General features: G+C 52.3%; 1 protein-coding gene and 1 pseudogene across 1 annotated transcript; both read left to right on the top strand.

Moving 5' to 3' along the window:
- Nucleotides 1-1,874: 1,874 nt before the first annotated feature.
- On the top strand, nucleotides 1,875-6,860 carry LOC129693458 (tubulin alpha chain-like; annotated as a pseudogene).
- Nucleotides 6,861-8,810: 1,950 nt separating this feature from the next.
- On the top strand, nucleotides 8,811-14,283 carry LOC129693457 (tubulin alpha chain-like). Its single transcript, XM_055630269.1, has 5 exons — nucleotides 8,811-8,851; nucleotides 9,076-9,298; nucleotides 9,442-9,590; nucleotides 11,446-12,126; nucleotides 13,943-14,283. The coding sequence occupies exons 1-5, from the start codon at nucleotides 8,849-8,851 to the stop codon at nucleotides 14,237-14,239; spliced, it is 1,353 nt and encodes a 450-aa protein (XP_055486244.1). The 5' UTR covers nucleotides 8,811-8,848; the 3' UTR covers nucleotides 14,240-14,283.
- The last annotated feature ends 12,526 nt before the right edge of the window (nucleotides 14,284-26,809 follow it).

Raw genomic sequence — 26,809 nt, 5'->3', positions numbered from 1 at the left:
GCTGACCCTGACTTGCAACAGCTGTCTGCTGTCATTATGCGCGGGTGGCCCCGCAAGCCTAACTCTCTGCCTGCTGGCGTGCGCCCATTCTTCCTGGTTCGGGATGAGCTTGTGGTTCGGGAGGGTATCGTCGTGAAAGGTCACAAGGTGGTGATCCCTGCCTCGCTCTATAATGCTTACTACTCTGCTGCTCATTTGGGGCATCCGGGCGCTGACGCTACCGTTGCTCATGGTCAAGGGCAGTACTATTGGCCTGCCATGGCCAAGTATATCAAAGCTCGAGTGGCGCGTGCTCCGAGTGCAACTCCATGGCCCCTCACCAGCAGCGCCAGCCCCTGTTGCAGCAGCCGCCCCCTGACATGCCCTGGTCTTCACTGGCTGCAGATATTTTTGAGTGGCGTGGGAAGCACTACCTGGTGTTAGTGGACTCGTATTCATCCTGGTTTGAAGTGGACCTTCTTCCCACCATCACATCGGAGATGGTCATCGGCAAGCTGCGACGTCACTTTGCTGCCTTTGGCTCCCCGGTCAAGCTCCAGACTGACAACGGCCGTCAATTTACTAGCGCCGAATTTGCTGCCTTCGCTACCAAATGGAACTTTACTCACTTTACTAGCAGCCCTGAATTCCCTCAGAGTAACGGCCTGGCTGAACGTGCTGTGCGCAGCGCGAAGACGTTGCTGGAGCAGTCTCGCTTGTCAAACTGCGATTTTTATTAGGGACTGTTAAATCTGCGAAATGTGTCTAGAGATGGTTTTGGGTTCATCTGCTCAGCGGCTCATGTCCCGTGTCCTCCGGCCACCAATGCCGATCGCTCAGCAGTCGCTGGTCCCGGTGGTACGCCACCCTGACGCAGTCCACCGCCGTATTTCTCAACGCCACGAAATCCAGCGGCGGCCCCACGACAAGTCTTGCCGCCCCCTACCCCCCTCACGACGGGTCAGGTTGTCCGTTTGCAGACACCTACCGGGTTTTCCAAGCTTGCCGCTGTAGTAGGAGTGGCGGACTCACCCCGTTCCTATTTAGTAGACTACGAGGGCACTGTGTACCATCGCAGTCGCCAACATCTGTTAACTGTCCGGGAGCCTGCGCCTCCGCTTCCATTCCCGGAGCCTCTCTCTCCGTGGTTCGACTCTCCTCCTCGGATTGTGCCGCCTAATCCTGTTGTTGTTCGTGCCCCTACCGTGCCTCTCACGGTGCCTCCTAGTTTCGCCTCCCCGGCCGGGGCGTCTCCTCCACGTCTTTCGCCTACTGATTCTTCTTCTTCTTCTTCTTCTTCTTCTTCTTATCCGCCTCGGGAGTCGCCATCATCTCGCAGTCCACCGGTTTCTGGCCAGTCCCCTGTTTTTCTGTCTGATCCGCCGTCCCCACATTGTTCTCCGCCTCTGCCTTTCTCTTTGGGGGAGGGGAGTGAGGGTGAGGGTGCTGTATGGACCCGCTCAGGTAGAGTTGTCCGGCCCCCTGATCGGTATGGCGACTTTGCTTAATATTGTGCTGTTTGATTAATTGATACTGTTACTATGCTGCAGGTTTGCATAATTACCCTGCTGCTGTTTATTCTACGGGAAAGGGTAAGATGGTTATGCATGCAACCAAATATGTAGCTACCTCATTACCATATTGACACTCCCACCTTATGTAGTATAACTGTTGTATCTGCATGGATCCTCCCCCTGTAGGTTCCAGTACGTGTGTAGACCAGTTGTGGTCAGTGCTGGGACGTGTGGATGTAGTGTCTTAATAAAGACTTAGTGAAGAACTAAGGACTACGTCTAAACTCCTTTACAAATGGGAACTGCGAGCGGGAATGAGACGGCGGCGGGGGCAGGGAGGGCGCAGGGTAATATTGGGCAGGGAAACGAGGAATGCAATTTCGAAGAATTTGAGGGTTACATTCGGCGAAGGCAGCGTGGAGAGTCTGCGAATTGCAATGTTGGGTGGAACTGAGAAGGTGGTCATATTGGGCGGGGGACGGTGAGCGATCAGGGCCAAGCAGGCTTTAAACAAGTCCAAGTGCGGATCAATAGGAATTATGGAAATCACGCGGCCCGCAGCAGTAAACGAGAAATTACCAACGCTCACCTCTCGCCCTAACATCTCACCGCATGTTTCTCCTCGCCAACAGCGGGAGTGTCTTTCAATCCACATCGGCCAGGCTGGCGTCCAGGTTGGCAACGCTTGCTGGGAGTTGTATTGCCTGGAGCACGGGATCCAACCGGATGGACAGATGCCCAGCGACTCGACCATCGGAGGCGGCGACGATTCGTTCAACACCTTCTTCAGCGAGACGGGTGCGGGCAAGCACGTCCAAGGGCCGTGTTCATCGACCTGGAGTCCACGGTGATCGGTAAGTTGGGAGGTGCAGAGGCTGTTGGCCGTTCTCTTAAGTCCTTCCCTTCCGGGGAGGGGGCAGTGTGTGGCAATGGTTAACTCTCTTTATACCGCCCTACAGATGAGGTGCGGACCGGTACCTACCGCCAGCTCTTCCACCCCGAGCAGCTCACCACCGGCAAGGAGGACGCGGCCAATAACTACGCCCGGGGCCACTGCTCCATTGGCAAGGAGATCGTGGACCTGGTCCTGGATCGCATCCGGAAGCTGGTAGGTTGCTCAGCGACTGCAAATTAACGACTGCCGCTCCGCGTGCTTACAGCGCCAATGTATCCGGATGTACCGGCCCATTCGCGAGTGCTGCGGCTACGATGTTCCCACATACTCATTGTCACCGCTCTATTTATCACAGAGATACTCACCGAACCATCTCGCTCGGCGCCGGCTGTAGAGAGCACCATGACCCTCTCGTGTCGCTCCTTCCCTTTAAACGTTGGCACATAATTGAGCTTTTGTCCCTTCTCCACCCTCAGGCCGATCTCTGCACCGGACTGCAGGGGTTCCTCATCTTCCACAGTTTCGGTGGCGGCACCGGCTCGGGTTTCACCTCCCTCCTCATGGAGAGACTCTCCGTCGACTACGGCAAGAAATCCAAGCTGGAGTTTTCCGTTTACCCGGCGCCGCAGATCTTCACCGCAGTGGTCGAGCCCTACAATGCGGTGTTGGTCACCCACTGCACCCTGGAGCACTCCGACTGCGCCTTCATGATGGACAACGAGGCTATTTACGACGTGTGTCGGCGGAACCTGGACATCGAGCGCCCCACCTATACCAACCTCAACCGCCTGACGACACAGTTAAAAGTGTCGTCTATCACCGCCTCGCTGCGCTTCGACGGCACTCTCAACGTGGACCTGACTGAGTTCCAAACCAAACTGGTTCCCTACCCGCGCATCCTCTTCCCGCTCGTCACCTACGCTCCCATTATTTCTGCAGAGAAGGCTTACCACGAGCATCTGTCCGTCTCCAAATTGACCAACGCCTGCTTCGAGCCGGCCAACCAGTTGGTGAAGTGCGACCCTCGCCAGGGGAAGTACATGGCGTGCTGTATGCTGTACCGCGGGGACGCGGTGCCCAAGGACGTCAATGTTTCCATCGCCACCATCAAGACAAAGCGCTCCATCCAGTTCGTGGACTGGTGCCCGACCGGGTTCAAGGTGAGTGTGACCAACGCTCGCGTTTCCAAGCACACACATGCAGTCTAATTAATCTGCTGGAATAACAACATAGATGCAACGACTCAGAATACAACCATGGCACCATTTGTACTCTGCAAATAAATCATATCAGCACCCGAAGGACACACACACACACACACACACACACACACACACCCCCTTCTTCAAATGTGTGAATATTTTGCAAAGGGTGCAGGAGGGTGTCATCCGGACAGTCCTTGGCCTTGCGGCCTTGTGTTTAAGGGACAGGTTAGATAGGCTGAAGCTTTGTTTTACTTGGGGCGTAGAAATCTGAGGGGCAGGACATATCCTGGTGTGCAAGATCACGAGGGACATGGATAATATGTGCTCTCATCTTAACATCTCAAAACTGGATGCCCTCTACGTGAGGCGGGAGATGAGATATTTAAGAAGGACCTCCCGACCAATTAATCTATTCTGAGGGTAGTCCGCATCTGGAACGAGTTGTCAAGTAAAGCTAGAAACCCTTACGTTTGCCACATTTAAAGCATAGATAGAAATTCCCAAAACATAGGATGCACAGGAAGGGTTTAAAGGGACAGGCAGTCGCATGCAAATGAGACGAGCTCAATATGCCAACTGTGGGGCATGGACAAGGTGGTTGGAAGAGCACGCTTCCCAGCTGCACAGCATCATACCTTCATGGCTCTGACACACATGGAGCTTGCAATCCGGAGAATAGTTACATCCAGAGATTTATTTAATGGAATCGCTAAGCTATTAATCAATGATAATTTGTGCAATTTAAGGGCGCAGTACTAAACTGATAATGGAAGCATATTTGTGCAAGTAGAATTAATGTTAAGATTTGTTTTTCCGGCCGCAGGTGGGCATCAACTACCAGCCCCCGACGGTGGTGCCGGGGGGCGACCTGGCCAAGGTGCAACGCGCCCTCTGCATGCTGAGCAACACCACCGCCATCTCCATGGCCTGGACCCGCCTCAACATCAAGTTCGCCAAGATGTCCGCCAAGCGGGCCTTTGTCCACTGGTACGTGGGAGAGGGGCTGGAGGAAGGAGAGTTCCAGGACGCGCGGGAGGACATGGCGTCGCTGGAGAAGGACTACCAAGAGGTGACCGTGGATTACGCCGACCTCGAAAGAAGGGGGGAAGAGGAATAATAAAATGTATTAATTTAATAGTTAAAACGTTTAATTTAATACAGATTTAATAGATTATATTGATAGATATTATACTTATGATGATAAAATTATTTTAAGGACCGAGTGTTTTATCGATTTATTTGATGTCGGAGAATGGAAAATAATTACATTGTTAGGCAGAAAGTGGGGAGAGTAATTTGGGTGCAGCTGTTCGTATGTAATTCCTCATCCTACCTGTAGGAGTCGTTTAAAGACGAGGTGATGGGAATTCAGTTCTGGCGTGCTCCACAGAACATGAAGGATGCGGATGGCTGTTTTCCTGAAGCTTGGATGGTAAATTCAGTCAATAAGAAAAGAGGAAACGACCTCGGCGGCGCAGCGGTACAACTGGTCCTTTACAGCGCCAGAGACACGGGTTCGATTCTGACTACTGGTGCTTATCTGCACGGAGTTTGTATGTTCACCCTGTCACCGCGTCGGGTTTCCCAGCGTGCTCCAGCTTTCTCACACACTACAAAGTCTTACAGGTTCGCAGATTAATTTGGTGTCTGCAAATTGTCCCTAGTGTGTAGGATAATTTTGCGGTAGGTTAATTGCTGACCGCCGCACGCTCGGCCAGCCGACGGGACTCTTTTCGCGCTGTATCTCTGAAAAACAAAAAACACTTGAAGGAAACTGATGAGTCTGAAGTAGGGCCTCGAATCGAAACGTCACCTATTCCTTTTCTACAGAGATGCTTCCTGACCACGGCTATTCCAGCATTGTGTGCCTATCTTCGGTGGTAAACCAGCATCTGTAGTTCATTCCCACACAAAATGAAATACAAGTATTTTTAGGATGTTGAGATGGGACAGGGTCCCGGTGGAATATACAAAAAGGAGCAAAACACTTAGGTGGAGCATCGGGAAGGTCAAATGTCTTTGGCCACTGGGAATATGAAAAATCTCATGGGGTTTAAACCATAAATGGTTCTTTAGTAACTTGTCAGTTTCTTTGTTGAACTAAATTAAGGCGCATGTTGCAATCAAAAGCGCTTGAACAATTGGTTGGGAAGAAAGCCAAACTGTAAGAAAGACGACTGCGCCTCCTTTTCAAGAGCAGCCAGCTCTTGCACGGTCGGTGCCAAAGCATCACCATGACCCTTAAACGTGCTAGGAGGGGAGGCTGGGAGAGGGAAGGACCATTAATAGGTGATGGAATTTAATACTGAGAAGTGTGAGGTGTTGCATTTTGAGACGTCGAACAAGGGAAATAGCTACACAGTAAATGGCAATGCTCTTAGGAGTGTTGTGGGGCAGAGGGTTCTAAGCGTGCAGGTGCACGGTTCCTTAAAGGCCGAGTTTTAGTTAGATAAGGTAGTCAAAAAGGCTTATGGCACATTGACCTTTATCAGACAGAATAATGTATATGGAAGTTGGGGGGTCATGTTGCAGTTGCATAAGTCGTTGGTAGGACAGCATCTAGAATAGTGTGCCCTATTTTTGGGCGCCATAGTATAGGAAAGATATGTTCAAGCTTGCAAGGGTTCAGAAACGATTTACGAGGATGTTGTATTGTATTGTATTGTATTGTATTGTATTGTATTGTATTCAATTAATTGTCATTATCTCATATTAGAGACAACGAAATGAACAAGCACAGAAGTCCACGACACAACATAACCACAATACAACACAGTGGCACCAAAGTTGAGGAAGGTACCATAGTCCAGCCAGCCTCTCCTCCGATCTTCCCAGATTATAGTCGCATCCTCCCCAGGAAGCGACTGAAGGACGGTATCTCCCTTACCGTACCCTCGTCTCCCACTAGGACTAGAAGGTGTGAGCTATAGGAGAGGTTGAGTGGGCTGGGTCTCTATTCCTTGGGGCGCAGGAAGATGAGAGGTGATCTTACAGAGGTGTACAAACTAATGAGGGGAATAGATCGGGTAGATGCACAATCTCTTGTCCAGAGCAGGCTAAATCGAGAACCAGACCACACAGGTTCAAGGTGAACGGGAAAAGATTTAATAGGAATCCGAGGGGCAACTTTTACACACAAAAGGTGGTGGGTGTATGGAAAAAGCTCCCAGAGGCGGTAGTTGAGGCTGGGACTATCTCGTCGTTTAAGAAACAGTTAGGCAGGTCCATGGACAGGACAAGTTTGGAGGGATATGTACCAAGCGCAGGTAGGTGAGACTAGTGTAGCTGGGACAATGTTGACTAGTGTATGCAGGTTGGGTCGAAGGGCCTGTTTCCGCACTGTATGATTCTAATGCTCTTATCGAATGAGGGTTGCACGGTGGCGCAGCGATAGTGTTGCTTTCTTGCAGCGGCACACATATGGGAGCGATCCTGACAACGGGTGCTTTCTACGTACCGGCCCTCGGGATGTCCCCCGGCTCTCCCCTCAGCAGATTGAACCGACGGACCCAGCCCCGCCCCTGGCGCACCCAACATGATCTTCCATCCGTTGTGTTTAAGAGGGAACTGCAGATGCTGGAGAATCGAAGGTTACACAAAAAAGCTGGAGAAACTCAGCGGGTGCAGCAGCATCTATGGAGCGAAGGAAATAGGCAACGTTTCGGGCCGAAACCTGAAGAAGGGTCTGAAGAAGGGTTTCGGCCCGAAACGTTGCCTATTTCCTTCGCTCCATAGATGCTGCTGCACCCGTTGAGTTTTTCCAGCTTTTTTGTGTAACCATGATCTTCCATCCAATCTGGGAGCTCCAGCCAATGTGTCGCATCCGCCCAACGCGCCGTTTATACCTCGCCCGGTAGAACGTTCTATGCAGCCGGAACGCGCTGTGATTGGCTGCCAGCGAACCCGCCCGCTAGAACGCGCTGTGATTGGCTGCCAGCGAACCCGCCGGATAGAACGCGCTGTGATTGGCTGCCAGAGAACCAACCGTTGGCGTGGCACGTGGAGACAAAGGGAAATCGAACGCCAATTGGTTCTCAGTGCGAGTGACGCAACACAGGCATCGCGTAGTTTTATTAATGAGCTCACATCCCGGGTCGGAGCTTTGAACATAAAAGTCATGTGACAGCTTAATAGCATTTATGTTTGGCAGCATTTCTGGATATTGTCTGTAATTCAGCTTGCCCCACTACGGGAAGGATGTGGGGGCTTTAGATAGGAAGCACAGGACACGCGATGATGCTTCATTGGAGGGTAAAGGTGAATTTGGGCAAAGTTGTATCGTTTATTCTGGTCCGCAGGAGGCTTTGGAGAATATCGGCAAACAGGTTGTATTTTTAAAGATATAGATAGTGCACGCAGTCAGAACATGAGTGAATGAATGAACGAACAAAGGTATCAATCAATCAAAAATCAATCAATCAATCAATCAATCAATCAATCAATCAATCAATCAATCAATCAATCAATCAATCAATCGATCGATCAAACGATCAAACGATCAAACGATCAATCAATCAATCACATGTGGACTGAGCTCTGGCAGGCTGAACCACAGCGCATCAAGCTTTGAACATGTTTTTCTTCCAACCCTCTAGTATTGATCAAGCCTTTCTGTCGTGCAAGAAAGGATTATCAGTTTTTCGTGATTTGTTTTTGGATGGTTGTTTTATCTCCTTTGAACAACTCCAATAAATATAATCTATCTAAATCACCATTTTTTTTGATATTTACGAATTAGACATTTTTTGAATATGTTGTCAAGATTTGAGACTATCGACAAGAGGGATTTGATTTCGGGTTTAATTCATTACTGAATTACTGAGAGAAGAAGGGTCAGGACCCTAAGGAACCCATTCCTCCTCTCCAGAGATGCTGCCTGTCCCGCTGAGCTACTCCAGCGTTTCACGTTTATCTTAATGTAATACTCTCTTTTTGGTCCGCTGATGTTGCGACGATTGGACGTTGGGAGGGTCCGTGTTGACGCGACTATTGAAACGCCCAATGCTCCTCGGTTGTGACGGCCGATATGCCGACGGTTCTTTGCGCCGTTCGAAGAACAGGTTACCTCTGTTGCGACACTCGCGCTGAGAACCAATCGACGTTCTCTTTGGCTTTGTCTCCGCGTTCCACGGGTCGCTGGCGGCCAATCACAGCGCGGCCCGGGTGTATGAACATTCTATTGTGGCGGGGTATAAAAGGGACGCGTTCGGCGAATGCGACACATTGTCTGGAGCTGAGAGACTGGAAGGGACATCATGGTGGGTGATCCCGGGGCTGGGCGGCGGGGCGTCGTGTGAAACCGGTGATGGGGAGAGCCGGGATAACTGCTGGGCAAACGCGTTGATCCGGTCGCACACTGTGGTGTGGCGTGGGGGGGGAGGGGGGGGATGTTAACACTCGGAACCAATATCCGTGGGAATAACACAATTATCTCTTCCCTCTTTCCTCCACCGACCCACGCCCTCTTTCTCTCTATCTCCAGCGTGAGTGTATCTCCATCCACATCGGCCAGGCCGGAGTACAGGTCGGCAACGCTTGCTGGGAGCTCTATTGCCTGGAGCACGGGATCCAGCCGGATGGACAGATGCCGAGCGACAAGACAATCGGGGGCGGCGACGATTCATTCAACACCTTCTTCAGCGAGACGGGGGCGGGCAAGCACGTCCCTCGGGCCGTGTTCCTTGACCTGGAGCCCACGGTGATCGGTAAGGTGAAACCGGGTAGAGTCCTGACATTGGGCCTTGTCTGAAACCTTCCCCGCGGCGTTTGCCGAGGGGCGTGTGATTCTTAATGAACCAGTTTCTTAATGAACTGGTTCATTGTCCGTTCTCTGTTTGCTCCCCTGTAGATGAAGTGCGGACCGGCACATACCGGCAGCTCTTCCACCCCGAGCAGCTCATCACCGGCAAGGAGGACGCGGCCAACAACTACGCCCGGGGCCACTGCTCCATCGGCAAGGAGATCGTCGACCTGGTCCTGGATCGCATCCGGAAGCTGGTAGGTTGTGGAACCGAATCCAACCGTGAACCAGCGCCCGGTGTTCAACAATCTGGTGATCCTGGTTCGCCCGTGGCCCGCAGTTCATGAATGGTTCAGCGTTCATGATGCAGCTCAGCGATCGTCACCCGATTGGATCCCCGTTCACGTCTCCTCCCCGCGCCCACAGAGCCATATCGCGATAGAGTTGTGCAGCGTGGAAACAAGCCATCGACCCACACCGATGCATCTACTCTGGTCCCACCTGTCCGCGTTTGGTCCATATCCCTCCAAACCTATCATATTCATGTACATGCCAGTTTAAATGTTTCTTAAACGTTGCCATAGTACCTGCATCAACTACCGCTGCTGGCAGCTCGTTCGATACACAGACCACCTTTTGTGCAAAAGGGTACGCCTCGGATTCCTATTCAACCACCCCCCTCCCCAATCTCTCACCCCCCCCCACCCCCTTTCGACCCTGTCCCCTCTCACCAAGTATCTCTGTCCTCTTGTTTGTTATTTTCCCAAATCTGCCTCCCTGCCCATGTACTCAAATCCTTTTGCTATGAATCGTTGGCTGATCTATCTTCCTCTCTTAAACCCATCAACCTGCTTTCTCCCCATTTAGAAGATTGAGGGGGGATCTTATTGAAACGTACAAAATTCCTAAGGGGTTGGACAGGCTAGATGCAGGAAGATTGTTCCCGATGTTGTCGAAGTCCAGAACTTAAATTCTGGAAAAATGCGCCCACACCAACAATAAAAATGTGGATATCAAATATGTTTAAAACATTACATCTGGAAGAGATGAGATTCCTCTTAGCAGGTAAAGCAGACCAATTCTAAAAGACGTGCTCTATGTTTCTGGACCTATTACAAGTATGAGGTGCAATAGTAATTTAAATAAATAAATAAATAAATAAATGGTATCAGGACCTGGTAACGGGAGGTAAAACAACAAAAACAGACTTGGTTGGTAGTCCCCTTTCTGCGGAGTTTAATGTTATAATAGAGCGATTGTTCCTATTTTCTTTTTCTTTCTTTTCTAGGGTCTACTTTCTCACTTTACTTCCTTCTCTAACTTCTTTTCTAAGGGGCTTTCTGTTCCCAACACTCTTGCACTTCACGACTCTTGCGCACTTTCTTTACTTTCTTTACTTCTATCTTTTTCTTAAAGCTCAAAAAAAAAAAATGAAGCGGTACAAAAAATGTATTAAGATATATGTGTTGTGTAGTATTGTAATTTACCGTACTTCTAATAAAAATAAAATTAAAAAAAAAAAAAAAAAAAAAAAGAAGTCCAGAACAAGGGGTCACAGTTTAAGGATAAAGGGGAAGTCTTTTAGGACCGAGATGAGAAAATCATTTTTCACACGAAGAGTGGTGAATCTGTGGAATTCTCTGCCACAGAGGGTAGTTGACGCCAGTTCATTGGCTATATTTAAGAGGGAGCTAGATGTGGCCCTTGTGGCTAAAGTATCAGTGGGTATGGGGATAAGGCAGGTACAGGATACTGACTTGGATGATCAGCCATGATCATATTGAATTGCGGTGCAGGCTCGAAGGGCCGAATGGCCTACTCCTGCACCTATTTGCTATGTTTCTATGTAAGCCTCGATCAGATTCTTGACACACGACCAACCAGCCGCACAAGCGTGCTGACTATCCCTAATCCGCCTATGTCCATCTACATGCATTCATAACCCGTCCCTCAGATACTCCCTCGCATCTTTCCGACCACAAATGTTTAACTAAAACCACTGATGTTAGGCTCCATCCACCTCTCCAGAGGGTTAGTTTACCCCCTGTAACATCGACACTCACCCCCACACCTTTCCCCCTTCTCAATGCTCTCCACTTTATCTGCCCACAGGCCGACCAGTGTACCGGACTGCAGGGGTTCCTCATCTTCCACAGTTTCGGTGGCGGCACCGGCTCGGGCTTCACCGCCCTCCTCATGGAGAGACTGTCCGTCGACTACGGCAAGAAATCCAAGCTGGAGTTTTCCATCTACCCGGCGCCGCAGATCTCCACCGCCGTGGTCGAGCCCTACAACGCGGTGCTGGTCACCCACTGCACCCTGGAGCACTCCGACTGCTCCTTCATGCTGGACAACGAGGCTATTTACGACATCTGCCGGCGGAACCTGGACATCGAGCGCCCCACCTACACCAACCTCAACCGCCTGCTGGGGCAGGTAGTGTCGTCCATCACCGCCTCGCTGCGCTTCGACGGCGCCCTCAACGTGGACCTGCTCGAGTTCCAGACCAACCTGGTCCCCTACCCGCGCATTCACTTCCCGCTGGTGACCTACGCGCCCCTGATCTCGGCTGAGAAGGCTTACCACGAACAACTGTCCGTTTCGGAGATCACCAACGCCTGTTTCGAGCCGGCCAACCAGATGCTCAAATGCGACCCCCGCCAGGGCAAATACATGGCGTGCTGCATGTTGTACCGTGGGGACGTGGTGCCCAAGGACGTCAACGCCTCCATCGCCACCATCAAGACCAAGCGTTCCATCCAGTTCGTGGACTGGTGTCCAACCGGTTTCAAGGTACACAATACACAATACACAATACACAATACAATTTATTTGTCACTTGAACCTCATAGAGGCTCAAATGAAATGTTGTTTCTGCAGTCATACAAACAAGAAAAACAGACCCGACACAACACAATTTACACAGACATCCATCACAGCGCATCTCCTCCTCGCTGTGATGGAAGGCAAAAACACTTATCTCTCCCATGCACTCCCCATTCCCTTCCCGATGTCAGAGTCAAAGCTCCCGGCGGGCGATGGCAATTGTCCCGCGGCCATTAACGCCGCGCCGGGTGATGCAAGGCCCTGCTCCGGGTCTTGGTGTTGGAGCCCCCGGCGGGCGCTAGCAAAGTCCCGCAGCCGTTGAAGCCGCGCCGGGCGATGATGTAAGGCCCCGCTCCAGGTACTCCTCGACCCCGCGACTCGGGCGGGTGAAGTCGCCGTTGCGGAAGCCCCGAAAAGCGGTCTCCCACCAGGGACCCACGGGCTCCCGGTGTCACCGTCCACCGGACCTGCGGTTGGAGCCTCCGAATCCCCGGGGTCGGGTCGCAGCAGCGCGCCACCACCGCTCCACCCGCTCCGAACTCGGCCAGCTCTACGATGGTGAATAGGTCCGCAGCTCCGCGACTGGAGCCCTAGTTCGTTGCTGCTGGAGGCCGCTCCACGTTGCAGCCCCAACGACACGGAGACCCGACAGGGAAAAGGTCGGGTTCTCCGTGCAGGGGAAAGATTTTAAAAGTTTCCCCCACCCCCCGCCCTCCCCCACACACACACACCCAGTTAAAAAAAAGAAAACTTTAAACTACGTTAAAACGGGACAAAAAATAGCAAAAAGACAGACGGACTGCAGAGGCCGCTGCAACGTGAGGTGCGCCGCCCACCGGAGGTAGGAGGAGGTTGTGCAGGAATCCACGCGGCAGAAGCTTGACCCAAACGCTGGTCTCGCACTGGGCTGTGAAATCTACCACAGTCAGACCAGCCGGTCCACGATTGCAGAAACCAGGAGTTATTTCCAATCCGAGGGCCTGGATTCTTAACATCCAGGGAACCATTGAAGGTTTCTAGGAGACTCCTGTACAATGGGTCACGCCGGCATGTTGATAAATAGCAAGGGTTTCCCTCGTTTAAAGGCGCAAATCTTTATTTTTTAGACCACGATCAGTAACATTCGGCCCATTGGGTCCCTGCTGATCCTCCCACACTGCTGTTTTGTAGTAAGGGCCTATTATGTGTTGTGTGCTGAAGCAAAGCAAGATTTCCATTGTCCTATCAGGGACACATGACAATAAACTCACTTGAACTTGAACTTGAACCAGTAATTCCATTCTCTCCTGTCACTTATGTCTCGCTAGAATTTAGAAGATTGAGGGGGGATCTTTTAGAAACGTACAAAATTCTTAAGGGGTTGGACAGGCTAGATGCAGGAAGATTGTTCCCGATGTTGGGGAAGTCCAGAACAAGGGGTCACAGTATAAGGATAAAGGAGAAATATTTTAGGACTGCGATGAGAAAAACATTTTTCACACAGAGAGTGGTGAAACTGTGGAATTCTCTGCCACAGAATGTAGTTGAAGCCAGTTCATTGGCTATATTTAGATGTGGCCCTTATGGCTAAAGGGATCAGGGGGTATGGAGAGAAGGCAGGTACAGGATACTGAGTTGGATGATCAGCCATCATCTTATTGAATGACGGTGCAGGCTCGAAAGGCCGAATGGCCTACTCCTGCACCTATTTTCTATGTTTCTAGTTTCCACCTCCGTCTCGTTAATATGGATCCTTCCAATGTGTCTGCAACCGAAATAAACGCTGTTTCTCTCTGTCCCACAGGTAGGCATCAACTACCAGCCCCCGACGGTGGTGCCTGGGGGCGACCTGGCCAAGGTGCAACGCGCTGTCTGCATGCTGAGCAACACCACCGCCGTCTCCATGGCCTGGACACGCATGAACCTCAAGTTCGACAAGATGTACGCCAAGCGGGCCTTTGTCCACTGGTACGTGGGAGAGGGGCTGGAGGAAGGGGAGTTCCAGGACGCGCGGGAGGACATGGCGTCGCTGGAGAAGGATTACGAAGAAGTGGGTATCGATTCGGCGGATCTGGACAAGAAGGCCGAAGAGGAAGAGTGAATATCCAGAAAGCCTCGTTTATTTTTATTACTAATGTTGTAAATATAATTTATGCAATGTAATAAACGTAATCAATCTATTTTAAATTCAATTCGTCTTCCCTCCTACTTAACGCTATAATTTATCTTGACAGTTTGGACTTTTACTTCAGCGTGCGAGCAGGCCATTCGCCCCACTGAATTCGCGCTGACCAGTACACTGTTCCCGGTACACTGGCACTCTCCTACACACTAGGGACACGATATATATTATAGGAAGCCAATTAACCTGCAAAGATGTTTGTTTCTGGAGTGTGGGAGAGGAAATCGGAGCATCCGGAGAAAACTGGTGGTGTGTGAGGCACCAACTCTAACGCAGTGCCACTTTGCCACCGAGAGACAGAGCCATAGAGATATTGTACCATAGTGCATGGAAATTGTCAACTAGTCAATGCCGACAGAATTTTCCACCTAACCCACTATCATTTTCCCACATGTTGGCTGATTCAAGAAGAATATCCGGATCACCGTGTAAGAATAAGGGGAGACCATTTAGGTCTGAGATGAGAAGAAACATTTCCAGCCAGAGAGTTGTGAATCTCTGGAATACTCTGCCACAGAAGGCCAATTCACTGGATGTATTCAAGAGAGAGTTGGGTATGGATCTTAAAGCTAACGGAATCAAGGGGTATGTAGGGAAAGCAGGATCGGGTGCTGATTTAGGATGATCAGCCGTGATCATATTGAATGGCGGTGCTGGCTCGTAGAACCGAATGGCCTGCTTCTGCACTCATTTCTATGTTTCTACGTGAGTTTTCTAATCACACTCCAAAGACATGCAGGTTTGCAGATTAATTAGCTTGGTGTAAAGTAATCCTAGTGGTAGACGAAAAGGCGTAAGAGTTTGCAGGAAATCGGCTTGGTTTAAATGTAAAACTCGGGAGAGGAACTTGGAACATCGCAGAAATGACAAGTAACGGCAAACTTTTTTATGCCCCTGTCCCACTTAGGAAACCTGAACGGAAACCTCTGGAGACTTTGCGCCCCACCCAAGGTTTCCGTGCTGTTCCCGGAGGTTTTTGTCAGTCTTCCTATCTGCTTCCACTACCTGCAACCTCCGGCAATCACCTGCAACCTCCAGCAACCACCTGCAACCTCCGGGAACCGCACGGGAACCTTGGGTGGGGCGCAAAGTCTCCAGAGGTTCCCGTTCAGGTTTCCTAAGTGGGACAGGGGCATTAGGGGACGGGTGGGGGGAAGGATGAGAGGAATGGAGGGAACAGCTTTGGGAAGGAGTGAGGGAGGTTTGAGATAGAAAGAGGAGGGAACAGATGGAAGGGAGAGAGAGAGAGAGAGAGAGAGAGAGAGAGAGAGAGAGAGAGAGAGAGAGAGAGAGAGAGAGAGAGAGAGAGAGAGAGAGAGAGGTGAGAGAGAGAGAGAGAGAGAGAGAAGAGAGAGAGAGAGAGAGGGAGGAGAGAGAGAGAGAGAGAGAGAGAGAGGGAGAGAGAGAGAGAGAGAGAGAGGTAGAAATAGAGAGAGAGATGGTTGGGGAGAGGGGGAGAGGGAGAGAGAGGGGCATTCCCATTCCTGTGTCTATCTAAACAGCGCTATCCATGACGCGGTGTGCCAGCAGGCTGGAGCAGTGGGCAAAGGCCTTGCCACAGAGCGGGCAGGTGAAGGGGCGCTGGCCGGTGTGGACTCGCCGGGTGCTCCAGCAGGTGGTCAAGGCGGGTGAAGCCTTTACCACAGGACGGGCAGGGGAGGGGTCTGTCACTGCTGTGGGTACGCCGGTGCTGCCACTGGCTGGACATGCGGGTGAAACTCTTGCCACACTCAGCGCACTCAAAGGGTCTCTCTCTGGTGTGTATCCGCTGGTGCTCCCTCAGCCCCCGTGCTCTCTTGAAACTCTTGCCGCAGTGGGAGCAGCTGCTCGCCGGCGTGAGCCCGCTGGAGCTGCCGCAACCCCCGCGAGCTGTCAAACGCCTCACCGCAGTACCGACAGTCGTAGGGGCTGGCCACTGGTGTGGACCCGCTGGTGAGACAGGGCGTGGGAGGCTATGGCAAAGCGCTCTCCACACACCGGGCTGGGGAAGGGGCAGTAGTCGGTATGCTCCTGCTGGTGGGACATTCGCTTGGCGGGGCTGGTGAAGCCCTTCCTGCACTAGGCGCAGTTGATGGGGCGCTCGCCGGTGTGTGTGCGCTGGTGATCCAGCAGGTAATTGGACTGTGTGTAGCCCTTGCCACAGTCGCTGCAGGTGTAGGGCCGCTCACTGCTGTGCACCTGCGAGTGCATCCGCAGCCATGACAACCGGGCAAAGCTCTTACCGCGGGTGGAGCAGCCGAAGGGCTTCTCGCCCGTGTGAAGCCGCCGGTGGATCTCCAGCAGGCACGGGCTCTGCCAGGCCTTGCCACACACGTCACACTCATAACGCTTCTCCTTGGTGTGCCCCGTCATGTGGTCCCTCCACTGAAGCTCAGCCCCTCGAAGCTCAGCCCGCACACAAAGCAGATGGGGGCGGGGGTCACCGGCACCCTGGCCCCCCTCAATGGCCGCTCACGTCCTCGTCTCTCCGTCCACAGCAAAGGCTCCTAAACCCTGCAGGAGGGGAACACAGAGGGTCAACAAGCTGGCAAACAGGACATTACTAATGGGTAAACATTACTAGTGCTTAAAGGGCGGGAGGGGAAAACGGGGGGGGGGGGGGGGGGGGGTGGGTGAGTGTGGAGGGGTGGAGTGGGGGGTTGAGGGGTGAGTGAGGGGTTGAGGGTTGAGTGGGAAGGCGGTGAGTGGGGGGAGGGGTGATTGGGAAGAGAGGGAGGTGGGGGTTGTGAGTGGGGTGAGGGGATGGTTAGGGGGTGAGGGATGAGTGGGTGCAGTCAGCGCCAATCCGAGTGGGACTGCACGACTCGGGGCTGAAACAGCGCTCCCGTGAGGACGGCCCGGCGCGGGGCTCAGGCGGTGCTCCGGTGGCTGAGGCGGCCCGGCGCGGGGCTGAGGCGGTGCTCCGGTGAGGACGGCCCGGCGCGGGGCTGGGACGACGCTCTGGTGAGGGCGGCCCGGCGCGGGGCTGAGGCGGTGCACCGGTGGCTGATGCGGCCCGGCGCGGGGATGAGACGGTGCTCCGGTAGCTGAGGCGGCATTCTGGCGGCGGCGACCTCGGCGGCGGGCCAGTGGACGACATCGTCGGGAGCTCGCAGGTCACAGGCTGGTGACTGTTTTCCGGAGCTGGCGCGGCAACAGCTGCGTCCGCTGGACTGGAGGGCGGCAGCTTCGACCACCTCGAGCTTGAACCGGCCCGTTCCCGGAGCTCGGTGAGCCGCGGGACTGACTTATCATCGCCCGGTGGGGTATCGCGTCAGCCCAGATGGAGAAGAGGAGGGAAGAGACAGTATTTGCCTCCATCACAGTGAAGAGGTGCCTGGTGAACTCACTGTGGTGGATGTGAATTTGTGTTTATTGTGTGTTTTGGTGTTTATTATTGTATGTATGGCTGCAGGCACCGAAAGGTCTGGATGACAAACAAAGGATCTAAGTCTAACCTGCCATTGTGAAGTCACGTGGGCGGCGGCATGCATCATGGGAAGAAGGTCTTACAGTGCTGGAGTCACTCAGCGGGTCGGGCAGCTTCTGTGGAGAGAGGGAATGCGTGACGTTTCGGGTCGAGACCCTCCTTCAGTCTGATGGGAGGTACAGAGATAAGGAAGTGTAAGGAGTACAAACAGGGCAAAGGGAATGTAGTTCAAGGGAAATGTAGAATAGATCGTTGTTAGTTGTGAGAAGGTAACATAGAAAATAGGCGCAGGAGTAGGCCATTTTGCCCTTCGAGTTCCATTCACTATGATCCTGGCTGATCATCCACATATCCCCTGATTCCTCCCATATCCCTTGATTCCGCTAGTTTAAGAGCTAAATCTAACTTGAAAATCTACAGTAAATAAGCGAGTTCTGTATTTCGACTGCACATGCCCAGGTCATAGGTCATTTGCTATAAACATCTCGGCGGCTGTGCTGCTGCGTGTGTGCAGACCTGCGTTTTGTTCCGGGTCGGGTTCGAGCCTGGGTCTGCGGCAATTAAGTTGCTGCTGGGCCATCCACATCCCCTCCCGGATGTCCTGTTGGTGTCCGGGGAGGCCCTGCGCTGGCAGGCACCAGCCCGGGGCAGTCCTGGGTACAGGGGTTTTGGGGGGAGGTGCTGGCTCCAGTTCGGCTCTGCCTATCCCGCCGGGTTGGGTGACAGCCCTGGACTGGCGGGGCACCGGCGCGGAGGGGTGGGCACTAGCTCCTGTTTGACTCTGCTATGGCTCCCGGGGGTGGGCCTATTCGCCAGTGGCTTGTGGACCGCCTGCTGAGCCTCTTTCCTGGTCGAGTAGCTGTCGGTTGCCGAGGTGAGGACCGAGCGCCGGTCTTCGGTGCGGATGCACACGGGGTGCTTCAGTGGCTCGGCGGGTCAGGCAACATCTCCGGAGAAGGGTCTTGAGCCGAAACATCACCCATTCCTTTTCGCCGGGGATGCTGCCTGAAAGAAATTTTCATCTGGCGAGAAATAGTATTGGTTAGGCTAATGGGACTGAAGGATGATAAATCCCCTGGGCCTGATGGTCCGCATCCCAGGATCCACACGGAGTTGCCTCTAGAAATAGTGGACGCATTGGTCATCATTTTCCAATATTCAATAGATTCAGGATCAGTTCCTGTGGATTGGAGGATAGCTAATGTTATCCCACTTTTCAAGAAAGGAGCGAGTGAGAAAACGGGGAATTACAGACCACTTAGCCTGACTTCTATGGTGGGAAAGATGCTGGAGTCAATTATTCAGGAGGTAATAATGGGGCATTTGGAAAACAATAAAAGGATTAGTCCAAGTCAACATGGATTTATGGAAGGAAAATCATGCATGACTAATCTTCTGGAATTTTTTGAAGATGTGACAAGTAAAATGGATGAAGGGGAGTCAGTGGATGTAGTGTATCTGGACTTTCAGAAAGCATTTGATAACTCCCGCACGGGAGACTGTTGACTAAAATGAGAGCACATGGTATTGGGGGTAGGGTGTTGACAGGGATAAAAAGTTGGTTGGCAGACCGGAAGCAAAGAGTTAGAGTGAACGGGTCATTTTCAGAATGGCAGGCAGTGGAGAGTGGAGTGCCGCAAGGCTCGGTGTTGGGGCCGCAACTGTTTACCATATATATTAATGATTTAGAAGAGAGAATTAGGAGCAACACTAGCAAGTTTGCGGATGACACAAAGCTGGGTGGCCATGTGAACTGTGAAGAGGATGTTAGGAGGCTGCAGGGTGACCTGGACAGGTTGAATGAGTGGGCAGATGCGTGGCAGATGCAGTATAATATGTGAGGTTATCCACTTTGGCGGCAAAAACAAGGAGATTATTATCTCAATGGGGTTAGGTTAGGTATGGGGAAGGTGCAGCGAAACCTTGTACACCAGTCACTGAAAGTTGGCGTGCACGTACAGCGGGCAGTGAAGAAAGATAATGGAATGTTGGCCTGCATAACAAAAATTTCAGTATAGGAGTAAAGAGGTTCTTCTGCAGTTTTATAGGGCTCTGGTAAGACCATATCTGGAGTATTGTGTACAGTTTTAGTCTCCTAATTTGAGGAAGGACACATGTGACACATGCAATGACAATAAAGCATTCTGATTCTGATTCTGATTCTGACATCCTTGTGATTGGGGCAGTGCAGCGTAAATTCACGAGATTGATCCCTGGGATGGCGCGACTGTCATATGTGGAAAGATTGAAAAGATTAGGCTTACATTCACTAGAATTTAGAAGGATGAGGGGGATTCTTATAGAAATAGATACAATTGTAAAAGGACTGGACAAGCTAGATGCAGGAAAAATGTTCCCAATGTTGGGCGTGTTCAGAACCAGGGGCCACAGCCTTAGAATAAAGGGGAGGCCATTTAACACTGAGTTGAGAAAAACCTTTTTCACCCAGAGAGCTGTGAATTTGTGAAATTCCCTGCCACAGAGGGCAGTGGAGGCTAAGTCACTGGATGGATTTAAGAGAGAGTTAGATAGAGCGCTAGGGGCTAATGGAATCAAGGGATATGGGGAGAAAGCATGCACGGGTTATTGATGGAGATGATCAGCCATGATCTCAATGAATGGCGGTGCTGGCTCAAAGGCTCGAATGGCCTATTTTCTATGTTTCTCGCGCCTATTTTCTATGTTTCCCGCTTAGTTTTTGCAGTGTTTTGTGTGTGTGTGTCCATTGATGGCTGGTGGTCGGCTTTAGACGGCGCCAGAGGGGTTGGCCGGCGGTAGCTAGGGGGGGGGGGGGGGGGGGCGTGGGTGCAGGTGGCGGTCCCCGGAGGGTTTCTAGGGAGTTGGAGCGAGGTTGGGCTGGGTTTGGCACTCCTTCTCCGTGCTGTCAATCCTCTGATTTAAACCATATAAGATTAACGGGAATGAGAGGCAGTCTTCTTAGGGGAGTAAGGTCAAGGGAGGTAGCTAGCTTGGGTGAACAAGGGATGGGAAGATGCCAGCTTGGGCGAGCCAGGGAAATTGGATGAAGCCAGTTTGGGGATGTAATGAATGGGAGGTAGCCAGCTTTGGGGGGCAATGCATGGGAGGTAATCTGCTTGTGGTAGAAAGGGATGGGGGGTAGCAAGCTAGGTGTACTAACGGATCGGAGGTAGCCTTCGTGGGGATTAAGGGATACAAGGAAGCTTGCATGGGAGAGTAACGGATGGGAGTTAGCCGGCTTGGGGGTTAAGGAATGGGAAGTAGCCAGCTTGAGGGAGTAAGGGATGGGAGGAATAAAGTTTGGGGGAGTAAGGGGAATGGGAGGTGTCCAGCCTAAGTGAATAAGGTGAATGGGAGATAGGGAGAATTGGGGGTATGGAGTATGAAATGTAGCCAATTTGGTGGAGTAAAGAATGGAGCTAAAGAATGGGCAGTAGCCAGCTTGGGGTTTAAGGGGGATGGGAGGAAGCCAGCTTTGGAGAGAAATGGGAATTGGAGGTACCCATCTTGGTGAGGGGGGGGGGGGGGGGGGGGGGGGGGGTGGTAATGGATGTTAGGCAGCCAGCTTGGGGGGAAAACGGATGTGAGGCAGTCAGCTTGGGGCAGTAAAGGGAATGGAAGTTAGCTACGTTGGGGGAGCAAGAGCAATGGGAGGTAGCCAATTTGGGGAAGTAAGGATAATGGGAGATAGCCAGCTTGCGGGAGTAAGGAATAGGAGGTAGCCAGCTTGAAGGTGGGGGGGGGGGGGTGAGGTAAGTGATGGGAAGAAGGCAGCTTGGGGGAGTAAAGGATGGGATGTAGCCTGTGTGGGGGATTAACGGTAATGGGAGGTAGACAGCTTGGTGGAGTAAGGAGGGTAATGGGAGGTAGCCAGCTTGGGGAAGTAAGGAGAATGGAAGGTAGCCATCGGGGGTTTAAGGGGTGAGAGGTAGACTGCTTGGGGAAGTAAGGGATGGGAGGTAGCCAGCTTGCATGAATAAGGGGAATGGTAGATTGTCTGCTTGGGTGAGAAAGGCGAATGCTTGTTAGCAGCTTGGGAGCATAAGGGGAATGGGTGGTTGCCAGCATGGGGGAGTAAATGGAAAGATGGTAGCCAGCTTGGCGGAGTAAGGGATGGAGGTTGCCAGCTTGGGTGAGTAAGGGGAAGAGGAGTTCGCCAGCTTGAGGGCAGTAAGGGGAATGGGAGGTAGCCAGCTTGGGGGTTAACGAGTGCGAGGCAGCCACCTTAGGGGAGTAAGGGATGGGAGGTAACCAGGTTGCAGGAGCAATGGGAAGGAGGAGGAATGGGAATTTGGGGAGGAGGGATGTAACGGGGCGTGTAAAGGTAGGTAGAATCGCCATTGGGATCCACAGCCATGTGGGGATTTTGGCGCTGTAAGGGGCGGGTTTAAAACGCGTTTTTACGGCTGTACTAATCGCAGATGTTCAGCCTAGTAAATCATTAACGAAAAATCGCTGCAAGACCCGGTCGCAAAAGGTATTATTAGTTTTATAGGCCTCGATAATATAGTTATAATAATTTTAAAATTACTCACTCATTCGGCAACCTCTCGCAGCCCCAGGGTTTTATAAAGCAAACAATTAAAGGTATGTACCTTATTTTTACATTAAATGGGGCTTATATATAACCCTGTATATAAAGTTATCTATAGCGAGTAGTTCATTTTGGGCTTTTTATATCCCGCAGTATTTTTCTCGGCATTTGAGGGCACTAATCCAGCGGCTGTCAACATTCTAAACCAAGCGTTCACAGAAACCCACTGGGCCGATTTAAATGGGGGGCAATTGGGCCTATAAATTAATGTAAATTAGATATAAAAATCATGTTATATTGGTATTTGCCACTTAGGCTATGGAAAAATGTTAATCTTTCGAATGTGAGACTATCCAGATCCAGCTTGGTAATGTCCATTGAGTAAGGGAACAAGATGGGAGTAGAAAATGGCCGCCAGCTTTTAATACTTGAGATATGAAAGTGAATTTGGTGTCAGATTAAACTTATTGTTATGCTTTATCTGATGGGATAAATTGCAGACTTGATTTTTAAAATCTCAAAATTTTGTAACATTGCTAGTAAAGGGAATGTGAGGTAGCCAATTTGGCGGATTAAGGAAAATGGGAGATGGCGAATTTAGGGGATTAACGGATGGGAGATAGTGATCTTGGGGGGGGGGGGGATGGGAGGGAGGTAGCTTGAGGTAACGGATGTGAGGCAGCCAGCTTGGGCGAGTAAGGGATGGGAGGCCGCCAGCTTGGGGGGGGAATCGTAGGAAGGGAGGGGGGAAGGGAGGAAGGGAGGGAGGGAAGCCAGCTTGGTGGAGTAAAGGATGGGAGGGAGCCAATCTGGGGGAATGAAGAATGGCAGGGAGCCAGCTTGGGGGAGTAAGGGGTGGCCACAGGAACAAGCAAGCTCGGGGTGTAAGGTGAATGGGAGGAAACCAGCTTGGGGGGGGGGGGGAGGGCAGGGATACGAGCAAGCCAGCTTGGGGAGGAGCCAGCTTGGGGAGTAAGGGATCGGAGGTAGCCAGCTTGGGGAAGTAAGGGATACGAGGAAGACAGCTTGGGGGAGTAAGAGGAATGGGAGGTAGCCAGTTTGGGGGTGTAAGGGGAAGGGGAGGTAGACTGCTTTGAGGAGTTAGGGGAATGAGAGGTAGCCAGCTTGGGGATGTAAGGGATGGGAAGAATGCAGCTTGGGAGGGGGTGGTAAGTGATGGGGAATTGCCACCTTCGGGAGTATGGGGTGGGATGCAGCCAGCTTGCAGGAGAAAAGCATCTGATATATCCAGCTTGGGGAAGTAAGGAATGGGAGGAAGCAAGCTTGGAGTAGTAACGGATCAGAGGTATCCAGCTTGGGGAAGTAAGGAATGGGAGGGAGCCAGCTTGTGGGAATGAAGGATGGCAGGAAGCAAGCTTGGGGGAGAAAGGTATGGGAGGTAGCCTGCTTGGGGGAGCAAGGGATGGGAGGAAGCCAGCTTGGGGGTAGTACGGATCAGAGGTAGCCAGCTTGGGGGAGTAAGGGATGGTAGGAAGCAAGTTTGGGATGTAAGGTGAATGGGAGGAAACCAGCTTGGGGGAGTAAAGGGCCTGTCCCACTTGGCCTATTTACGTGACTGGCTGGTAGTGACTGACGCGCGATGCTTCTTCATGCGTCCGCACACAGTCTGGATCGCATGGTGTCATTTGAAGATAGACACAAAATGCAGGAGTAACTCAGCGGGACCGGCAGCATCTCTGGGGAGAAGCAATCGGTGACTTTTCGGGTCGAGACTGTTCTTCAGTCTGAAGAAGGGTCTCGACCCGAAACGTCACCCATTGCTTCTCTCCAGAGACGCTGCTGGTCCCGCTGAGTTAATCCTACATTTTGTGTCTATCTCCAATCGTCTCGCCCCGCTCCGGGAGTCGGATTGGGGGCGGTTCCTGATCCGCAACGGCCGTGAGCCCCAGGCCAAGCTTGGAGATCGCCTGCCCACTTCTGCTGCAGTTGGAGGTGAGACGTTGCGCAGCGCCAGGGTGTCCCACTTGGCCGTCATTTACGCGACAGGCCGATGGCACGCGAAGATTTAGTGCAGAACGAAATCCTGGAGCGCTACGTGATACCACGCGCAACTCCACGCTCTTCCACACCACTGGATGCGCCCGTCCTGCGATGCGCCCGTCCTGCGCTACCCACACACTACCAGGTCGCGTAAATGGCGCCAGGCCGCGTAAATGGCGCACAAATAACGGCCAAGTGGGACAGGCCCTTAAGGGATACGAGGAAGCCAGCTTGGGTGAGTAAGGGTTGGGAGGCAGCCAGCTTGGAGGAGTAAGGAATGGCAGGCAGCCAACTTGGGGGTGTAAGGGGTGGGAGGTTGCCGGCTTGGGGGAGTAAAGGGAATGCGGGTTAGCCAGCTTCGGTCATTAACGAGAATGGATGGCGAGTTTAGGGGATTAATGGATGGTGAGTTTAGGGGATTAACGGATGGGTGCTAGTCAGCTTGAGGGGTAAGGACAGTTTGGAAGGTAACGGATGGGAGGCAGCCAGCTTGGGGGAGTGAGGGATGGGGGCCCGCCAGCTTGGTGTAGTAAATGGTATTGGAGGTTCGGGGAGTAAGGGATGGGTGACCAGAAGCTTGGGGAAGTAAGTGGAATTGGAGGAAGACAGGTTCGGGTACTAAGGGATGGGAGGCGCAACCTTGGGTGGTAACCGATGGGAGGTAGCCAGCTTGGTGGAGTAAAAATGATTGGAGGGAGCCAATCTGGGGGCATGATGGATGGCAGGTAGCCAGCATGAGGTGGTAAGAGATTGGAGGTAGCCAGCTTGGGGTAGTAAGGGTTGAGAGGCAGCCAGTTTATGGGGGATAAGAGGGATGGGAGGTAGCCTGCATGGAGTATTAAGGGGTGGGTGGTAGTCAGCTTGGGGTAATAACGGATCGGTGGTAGTCAGCTTGTGGGAGTAAGGGATGGTAGGAAGCAAGCTTGGCGGAGTATGGGATAGAAGGTAGCCAGCGTGGGGATGTAAGGGGAATTGGAAGTAGCCAGCTAGGGGTAGTAACGGATCGGAGGTAGCAGCTTGGGAGTAAGAGATACGAGGAATCCAGTTGGGGGGGGGGGATAAGGGGGATGGGAGTTAGCCTGTTTGGGGGGGTGAAGGATGGGAGGTAGCCAGCTTGGGAGAGTAAGGGAAAGGGGATGTGAACAGCTGGGGGGGGTAAGAGGAATTGGAGGAAGACAGTTTGGGGGTGTAAAGGAAGGGGGGGGGTTAGGTAGCCTGCATGGAGGAGTAATAGGAATGAGAGATAGCTAGCGTGGGATGTAAGGGATGGGAGGAATGCAGCTTGGGGGTGGGGGTAAGTGACGGGGGCAGCCAGCTTGGGGAGTAAGTGATGGGATGCAGCCAGCTTGGAGGAGAAAAGGAACTGAGGTATCCAGCTTGGGGAAGTAAGGAATGGGAGGTAGCCAGCTTGGGGAGGGGTAGCCAACTTGTGAATGGGAGATACCTAGCTTGCGGGAGTAAGGAGAATCGGAGGAAGTCAGATTGGGGGAGTATGGGATGGGATGTAGCCAGCTTGGGGGGGGGGGGGGGGGTTAAGGAATGGGAAGGAGGCAGCTTGGGCAAGTAAAATAAATGGGAGGTAGCCAGCTTGGGGGTAAGGGGGGTGGTTGGTCACCAGTCTGGGAGAGTAATTGGAATGCTTGCTAGGCAGCTTGTGGACATAAGGGGAAGGGGAGGTAGCCAGCTTGGGGAGTAAGGGGACTGGGAGGTAGCCAGCTCGGGGGGTAACGGATGGTGGCATCCAGCTTGGGGAGTAAGGAGAATGGTAGGTAGCCACCTTAGGGGGTAACGGAGGGTGACAGCCAGCTCGGGGAAGTAGGGATGTGAGGAAATCAGCTTGGTTGAGCAGGGATGGGAGGTAGCCAGCTTGAAGGGGGTGGGGTAATGGATGGGTAGAAGGCAGCTTTGGGGAGTAAAAAATGGATGGGATGTAGCCAGTGTGGGACATTAAGGGGAATGGGAGGTAGCCAGCTTGGTGGAGTAAGGGGAATGGGAGGTAGACAGCTTGGGTGAGTAAGAGGAATAGGAGGTAGCCAGCTTGGGGAAGTAAGGGGTGGGAGTTAGACAGCTTGAGCGAGTAAAGGGAATGGGAGGTAGTCTGCTTGTGGGGTAATTGATGGCAGGTAGCCAGCTTGGGGCAGTAATCGGTGGCAGGTGGGCAACTTGGGGGAGTAAGGGGAATGGGAGGTGTCCAACATGGGGAGTAAGGAATGCTATGCAGCCAGCTTGGGAGAGTAAGGAAGACAGGAAGCCTCCTTGGGGGAATGAAGGATGGGAGGTACCCAGTTTGGGGGTGTAAAGGATAGGAGGCAGACAGCTTAGGTGAGTAAGAGAAATGGGAGGTAGACAGTTTGGGGAGTATGGGGAAGGGGAGGTAGACTGTTTGGGGAAGTAAGGTGTGTGAGAGGTAGCCAGTTTGGGGGTGTAAGGATATCCGTAATGCAACTATGGTTTCCAGAGATAACGATTCAATTGCATCTGGAGGCGCCGTGGACTAAATAATGCCCAGCTGTGATTCAACTGTGTAACAAATGACTCTGATTTGCAACACGTGTTGGGACTGACT

The sequence above is a fragment of the Leucoraja erinacea genome, unplaced genomic scaffold (assembly GCF_028641065.1).
Source record: "Leucoraja erinacea ecotype New England unplaced genomic scaffold, Leri_hhj_1 Leri_301S, whole genome shotgun sequence".
NCBI classification, from domain to species: Eukaryota; Metazoa; Chordata; class Chondrichthyes; order Rajiformes; family Rajidae; genus Leucoraja; species Leucoraja erinaceus.
Note: the sequence above shows the minus strand (reverse complement) of the source record. Positions and strands in the feature narration are given on the sequence as shown.

Bases quoted from the DNA above. Each gene is read 5' to 3' on its own strand.
- LOC129693457 (XM_055630269.1), top strand. The intron at 9,299-9,441 runs GTAAGGTGAAAC...GCTCCCCTGTAG, and splicing joins CCTGGAGCCCACGGTGATCG to ATGAAGTGCGGACCGGCACA. The intron at 9,591-11,445 runs GTAGGTTGTGGA...ATCTGCCCACAG, and splicing joins TGGATCGCATCCGGAAGCTG to GCCGACCAGTGTACCGGACT.